At 48.1% G+C, this 8001-nt stretch overlaps 1 protein-coding gene across 1 annotated transcript; it reads left to right on the top strand.

Annotated features, from left to right (window-relative positions):
- Window positions 1-1334: 1334 nt before the first annotated feature.
- LOC124636164 lies at window positions 1335-6494 on the top strand. Its single transcript, XM_047172105.1, has 3 exons — window positions 1335-2738; window positions 2872-3959; window positions 4004-6494. The coding sequence occupies exons 1-3, from the start codon at window positions 1335-1337 to the stop codon at window positions 6492-6494; spliced, it is 4983 nt and encodes a 1660-aa protein (XP_047028061.1).
- Window positions 6495-8001: the final 1507 nt, after the last annotated feature.

Below are 8001 nucleotides of genomic sequence, written 5' to 3'. Positions count from 1 at the left end.
ACCGGCCACCGTAGGCGTGGGTCTGTGGGCGGTGAGTTCGGGTGGCTCATCGTCCCTCTGTCTTCCTAGACGACAGACCCGTGTCGACGGCGCGCGTTGTTCCACGCGCTCCTCAAAGAGACGTCAGCAACCCCAGCGGGGCCCAGCAGGGCCAAGGCCTGCCGGGGCTGCGGGTTGTTCGAAAGAGATACCGCGGCCCTGGTACATAAAAGGCCTATGACGGAACACGACGATTTTAGTCAGTAAAAGTCTGACACTCCCTCACCGCTGCTAACCCACAGCGGGAGGGGTCATTTGATGATTTTACGTCGATAAAAAAAAAAAAAAAAAAGGCCCTATAAAAACACTAGTACTCCTGATAACTTTTTCAAAAGGAGACCGATTTTGATGCGGTTTTTTGCGTATAATAGCTACAACAGGCTTGTAAGCACGCGATAACCCTTCAAACGCGACATCGAAGCGGTGTGACCCGATTTTTTGACACCCCCACCCTTCTCGACCTGTAAAAAACACAAAATTAATTATTTATCAAAATTCTGACTAGATTTTTTCATTGTAAAAATTTTATTAAATACTTACCACTCCGACCTGTCTTCCTGACTGCATTTTGCACGATTTTGGGTAGGTTTGGACGTCGAAATTAAATATTTTCTATTAAAAAACACTAAATTTTACAGTTTTTCGACCAAAATTTTCCAAATTTCTAGGAAAGCCTTTTCTAGTTTCTGGACAGCTGGCTAGGGCTCGCCGAGACGCGTCTTTTGACGTATCGCACGTCCCTCTACGCCGCACCAAACGTCAAAAAATGCCCCACCCACCCGCCCTTTAGTCGCAAGTAAGAGCGTGAAAAATTTACTATAGGAAAGGGAAGGACTTTGGGACAAATTTCACGAAAAATATTTTTTGACGGATTTGGCATTCAAGCCATACTCCCTTTCGGAAAATACTAATTTTGGTGTAATCGGGGCTCCTAAACTCGAATAAATCGACTTTTTGTGCAGGTTTTAGGGCCAATCTAAGCAGGAAAAAGTTATCATTTATTTAGTGGCTCTCTACCTCACAAATTGACTGGGGACCAACCCCCTGACAAAATATAATTTAACGCCGTGCAACGAGTCTTTTGACCGCTGCACCTAGCTTTAGAATATATTTAAAAATCAAATTTTGCAAAATATAGACCTGGTTTATTACCACAATTTATGACTTATTATTATAATATATACTTTATGACTATTGCTGACGAATATTGATTTACATTATTACTTTCTTTTATTTATTTGACCTATCCCCCCTTTACAGGGATTTAATTCATTGTATTTACCCTTCCCCTGACCATGTTCGGCATGAGAACTCCAGTGGCGAAGAAGCTCAAGGCCAGAGTAGAGAGGTCGGAATCGGGAAGCTCAATAGTAGCTGAGGCAGGACCATCAGTATGTCACAGTCCTGAAGAGCGGGAGGCTGAGATAGTCAGCGAGGCCCGCCCTCAGAAAACACCTTCACCTCAGCCAAAGTCCCCGAAAAGATCTCCACCTAAGCTCAGGCCCAAAACAATCCTCCCACAAGAGTCACGGCTAGAGCAAACAATAATCCTGTCATCGCCACCTTCTCAAACGACACAGCCAACTCGGTACATGAACAGGATGACCGAAGCCAAAGCCTGCCTCTCAAAAGTAAAAATGCAGGTGGTGAGCTCTCGTAACTTAAAAAAGGAAATCGCCTATGAGATCACCAAGGCAGCCGAGAGACTCTACCACCTCGTCAAGGAGGCAGGGGCAGATAAGGAAACAAGTGCCGAGTTGGAAAATGCAACGGAATCCATCCCACCTCAACAGACTCCTCGCCAGGAATTTCCGACAGAGCTTGTGAATCAGCTCATGGATTCGCTCCAGAGCCACAACCGGGCCCTGGAGGACTGCAAACAGCACACGCAGGCTCTGTCGGAACAACTTAAAGAGGCGCCACGCTACGTGGCTGGCCAGGGACCGACGTTCGCAGAGATCGCCGCAACCTCAAAAATACAATTCCGAGAGCCACTGCACTCGGTGATCGTGTCATCCACCAGCGATCAAGACACCGGTGAAGTGGTCATCGAGAAGCTGAGGACGGCGGTCGATGCAAAAAATGAGGGCACGAGGGTCGAACGGCTGAGGAAGGCAAGGGACCGGAAGGTGGTTGTGGGCTTTGGATCCCGGGAGGAAATGACTAGGGCGACGGAGAGGATCAAGAGAGCGGGTAACCTGATGGTGGAAGAAGTGAAGAACAAGGACCCGCTCATAATCATCAAGGACGTCCTCTCCTGTCACTCGGACGAGGAGGTCATCCAGGCAATAAAATGCCAAAATCACCACCTGATTGGGGACGTACCTGCAGAGGATGCTAGAATGGGCATCAAATACCGTCGCAGGACGAGAAATCCCCACACGTGCCACATCATTCTGCAGGTGTCCCCAGCGTTATGGCAGAGGCTGACATCGGCGGGAAGACTGCACATCGACCTGCAGAGGGTGCGTGTACTGGACCAGTCACCTCTGGTGCAGTGCACGCGCTGCCTGCGCTATGGTCATACCCGGAAGATGTGCACGGAAACAGCCGATGTCTGCATTCATTGCGGAGACCTCCACCTCCGAGCGGACTGCCCCTTAAGGCAAGCAGCCGAACCTCCCAAATGCCGCAACTGCCTTCTGGCAAAAATGCCCAAGATCGACCATAACGCCTTCGACAGCGAGTGCCCCGTCCGGGTGAAGTGGGATGCATTATCCCGTCTGTCAGTCGCCTACTGCTAAGGTTGAGCCTACCGCACCCGGAATCAGCCAGCCAGCTATTCGACCCCGACCTGACCCAGAGTACTCAGTAATCCAAACCAACCTCCAGAGGAAGAACCTAGCCACGCAAGAACTGCTCATAGAGGCCGGCGACAGGAAAGTTGCTCTGGCGTTGCTCCAGGAGCCGTATGTGGGTGGGATCCGGAAGATGCGAGACTATCACGGAGTGAGAATCTTCCAGAGCGCCGACCAAGGAGAAGGAACTGTAAAGTCGGCAATAGCCGTCTTCAATCACGACCTAGACGTGCTACAGTGTCCAGAACTTACCACCAACAACATCACGGTGGTAAGGATCCGTACCCGCGCCTGGGAGATTGCGGTAGTCTCGTTCTACTTTGAACCGGACCAGCCCATAGAGCCATACTTGGAGCAACTAAGGCGGATCCGAGAGGAAATGGGTCACCTAGATATTATAGTCGGGGGCGATGCGAACGCAAAGAGCACCTGGTGGGGTAGCTCAATCATCGACAGCAGGGGGGAAGAAGTAGCTGGCAGCTTCGAGGACATGGGCTTGCAGGTACTCAACACCGGCAATACTCCGACCTTCGACACCTTCAGAGGAGGAAAGCAGTTCACCAGCTTTGTTGACCTCACAGCCTGCTCGGAGGGACTCCTTGGTCTAATTGAAGACTGGAGAGTCGAGAGCGGCATCACGAGCTCGGACCACAACGGTATTGTGTTCAAAATTAAATTACAAAAATCAAAAGGTATTAACATTAATAGGCAAACAAGAATTTATAACACCAAAAAAGCCAATTGGAGTCAATTTCGTGAGAAATTGGCCCAATTGGAAGAAGAGTATCAAATTAATAGTATAGAAATAAACAAAATTAACAACACACAATCTTTAGATCAATCAATTCAAAATTACATCAACATAATAATTAAAACAAGTCAGGAAACCATACCAAAAATTAAAAATAACAGTTTAGTCAACATACCGTGGTGGTCAACCGAGCTCGTCGAGATGAAAAACGAGGTCAACACCAGGAGACGCCGTATACGCTGTGCCGCGAAGATCCGGAGACAAAAGGGCGTTGAGGAGTACCTGCAAGCAAAAGAAAAATATGAACACGAGGCAATGAAAGCACAAGTGCAAAGTTGGAAGGGGTTCTGCGAGAAACAAGATAGGGAGGGGTATGGGAGGGGATCTATAGGGTTATCGGTCGCACCACAAAAAGATGTGAGGATGTACCCCTGGTCAAGGACGGACTGCCATTGAGCCCAGAAAACTCAGCGCGGCTCCTGGCGGAGACCTTCTACCCCGTGGACTCGGAAGAGGGCGAAACTGAGGACCACCGCCGTACTCGTGAAGATGCCGATCGCTCGAACGTGTGGTCGCATGATGAGCACCATGACCCACCGTTCACGCTACTGGAACTGAAAACGGCGGTGGATAGCTTCAACCCAAAAAAGGCACCCGGGGCGGATGGTCTCACCGCCGATATCTGCGCTCAAGCCATCTTCCGCGATCCGGGGATCTTCCTCGCCCTGGCCAATAAATGTCTGGAGCAGGGACACTTCCCCGGAGCCTGGAAGGAGGCCACAGTGGTGATCCTCCGGAAGCCAGGGAAAGACACCTACACCGCCCCCAAGTCTTACCGACCCATCGGCCTATTACCTGTCCTGGGCAAAATCCTGGAAAAGTTGATGGTAGCTCGTCTCAAATGGCACCTAGTCCCGCGGCTTAGTACTCGCCAGTTTGGCTTCATGCCACAAAAAAGCACCGAAGACTCCCTCTACACCATGATTCAACACATCAAGGAAAAATTAAACGACAAAAAGCTGATCACTGTTGTCTCTCTTGATATAGAGGGAGCCTTCGACAGCGCATGGTGGCCGGCCATCAGGACCAGACTGGCTGAGGAAAAGTGCCCGGTGAACATAAGAAGGATGATAGACAGCTACCTCAACGACAGGTGTGTCCGGGTCAGGTACGCCGGAGCGGAGTGCCGCCGGGATACGAACAAGGGATGTGTGCAGGGGTCTATTGGAGGCCCAATCCTTTGGAACCTGGTGCTGGATCCCCTGCTAAAAGGTCTTGAACAGCGAGGCGACTACTGTCAGGCTTTCGCTGACGACGTCGTCCTCATTTTCAGCGGGGATACAGCACTCGAAATCCAAAGACGTGCCAATGCCGCCCTCGAGTATGTTCGGGGGTGGGGCATCAGAAATAAGCTGAAGTTTGCGCCACACAAAACATGCGCCATGGTCGTAACCAGGAAGCTAAAGTACGATGTCCCCCTCCTGAGCATGGGCGGGGTCGCCATTGGCATGTCAGAGGAAATAAAGATACTGGGGCTCACTGTGGATCACAAGCTCACCTTCAACACGCACGTCGCAAACGTTTGTAAGAAGGCTATTAATATCTACAAACAGTTGGCCAGGGCGGCAAAGGTGAGCTGGGGTCTACACCCCGAGGTGATCCGCAGCATCTACACGGCGGCAGTGGAACCGGTGATTCTGTACGCGGCCAGCGCCTGGGCGCCAGCAGCCAAGAAAGTCGGTGTGCAGAAACTCCTTAATTCGGTCCAGCGAGGGTTCGCTCAGAAGCTGTGTGGAGCGTACCGCACCGTTTCACTGCATTCGGCACTTGTGCTGGCGGGGCTGCTCCCGCTCGACCTTAGGATTCAAGAAGCAGCCGCGCTCTATGAAAAGAAAAAGGGAGTAACTTCGCTGGCCGGTCGTGAGGTGGAACGGGTGGTGGCGTTCGCAGACACGCCACACCCGGCGAAACATACGGCCATGGGGTTCGTGAGCTTGGTAGATCAGTCTCATGTGGAGTCCCACAACAGCCAGGACATACGGTTCTTTACAGACGGCAGCAAGATCGAGGGCAAGGTCGGAGCAGCACTCTCCCTTTGGGATAGAGAGGCCGAGATCAAGTCCTCGAAACTCAGTCTGCCGTCCTGCTGTACTGTCTACCAGGCAGAACTCCTGGCCATATGCGTAGCCACTAGGCAAATACTGCGGCGCCGGGAGGGCACTTTTGGCATATACAGCGACTCGAAGGCAGCCCTGCAAACGGTCACCAACCAGAGTGCCCTCCACGCCCTGGCAGTGGAAGCAAGGGCGAACCTCAGTGTGGCTTTATCCCAGGGCAAAGTTACATCCTTGTTCTGGATAAAGGCACACGCTGGACTGGAGGGAAATGAGCGCGCCGACCACCTGGCCAAGGAAGCGGCTTTGAAGAACAAAACCAGGCCAGATTACGACCTCTGCCCGGTTTCATTCGTCAAGCGGCAGATCCGATTGGAGTCGCTGGGCGAATGGAATCGGAGATACGGAAACGGAGCGACAGCGGGGGTCACGAAGATCTTTCTGCCCGACGCTGCGGACGCGTACAGGATCGTCAGAAAAATTCTACCACGTGGGGTAATAACACAAGTGCTGACGGGGCACGGCGGGTTCTCCGAATACTTGCACCGCTTTAAGTGTAAGGAGAACCCATCGTGCATCTGCGACCCTAGTGCGATCGAGTCTGTCCCCCACATCATCCTAGAATGCCCTATCTTCGCGCGGGAACGGTGGACACTGGAACAGGAATTAGATACAGAGCTGAGCCTGCAAAACATTAGCCACATAATGCACAAACGAAAAGCAAGAGAAAAATTCCTAGAGTATGCCGAAACAGTTGCAAATAAAATAATACGTAGGAATAAAGAAGCCTGACCCATGCTTCCACCTTATTAGAAATAATATGGCCTGGTAAGCATGGGGTATACACAAAAGATCGTCAATTTATTACATATATATATACACAAAAATATTTAACATTTATTTTATACAATTATACACAAATATTTATAATTTAAATTTTTACAACTATACATAAATATTTATAATTCAATTTTTACAATTATACACAAATATTAAATTTTTACAATTATACACAAATACCTATAATTTAACTTATACAACTATATACAAATATTTATAATTAAATATATACAAATAACAAACAGATCTTAATAGGTATAAATACTGGAATTATATGATATAGAAAACACATGAACTACTTTGTAAAATATAAAATATATACAACCATTTAAATATATACGAATATTTATTATATACAAATATATATTTTAAAACGATCTAAGATTCCACGTATCATCAAAAAATTAATCAAGTTTAAACAAAAGAAACAAGTCTAAACAGGTCTCTGACCACGTCAGGGGAACAAGGGACGGCAGGAGTGGGTTTTAGCCGGTAAGAGTCCGGCACTACCCCTCGGGGTGTCCATGAGGATTTCCCACTCCTGCCACAAAAAAAAAAAAAAAAAAAAAAAAAAAAAAAAACCTAACCTAACCTAACCTAACCTAACCTAACCTAACCTAACCGAAGACACGTTTGGAAAAAACCTCGTATTTCTGCGTTGTTTTCGCTTCTAATCATCTTACCTTGGCTCTGTCCAACCCCTAGACACGTTATATACTGTCTAGGTGCGAAATAAATACACTTTTATATCCTTACATACCCTATATAAACGTTATTTTTGATTAAATAGTTTTACCATTGTTTAGCGCTAATTAGCTTCACTTATTAGCGATCCAACTTTGCTTACCTGTCGGGGCTGGTGTCTAGACCGCTTTGTGCGCCTAGAATCCACCAGTTTCGCCATAGAAATTGTAATTCTGCATAATTTGTTGTAAATTTAGTACTAAAAAACCTGTTTTTTGACCATAACTTTAAAAAATTCTACTACACTACCTTTCATATGCACACCGTTAGATAGCTCTCGCCGAGGCGCTTCTAACGACACCACTCACGTGCGGATAGCTCTTACCAAACGTCAAAAAATTGCCCACCCACCCGCCCTTTAGGCAGATTTAAGCTGTGTATAGGAAAAGGGGAGCACTTTCGGTCCCATTTCTAAAAATTTTTTTATTACGGAAATATAATCCCTGGAGTGTCCTGGTACCGAAGCTATAAATTTTGCCCTCACCGGCGTCATTTTACTCGACTAGGAACCTTCTCAACCTTGAAAATAGCGTTTAATTTTTCTTACTTTATATTATTCTCAATAATTTCTGTTCTACCGTTCAAACATTTTCTCGTCTATAAAATCCCTTGTATTCGGTCCCGCCCAGAGTTCCACAGCGCGTGAACCGGTGAAAACTCTTGTGGACACCGCGATGGCGCCGTCTAGCGGCGAAGTCTTGTCTCTCCCGGCAAC

This window comes from Helicoverpa zea, chromosome 2 (assembly GCF_022581195.2).
Source record: "Helicoverpa zea isolate HzStark_Cry1AcR chromosome 2, ilHelZeax1.1, whole genome shotgun sequence".
Lineage (NCBI taxonomy): Eukaryota > Metazoa > Arthropoda > Insecta > Lepidoptera > Noctuidae > Helicoverpa > Helicoverpa zea.
This window is presented reverse-complemented; position numbering and strand designations above follow the sequence as displayed.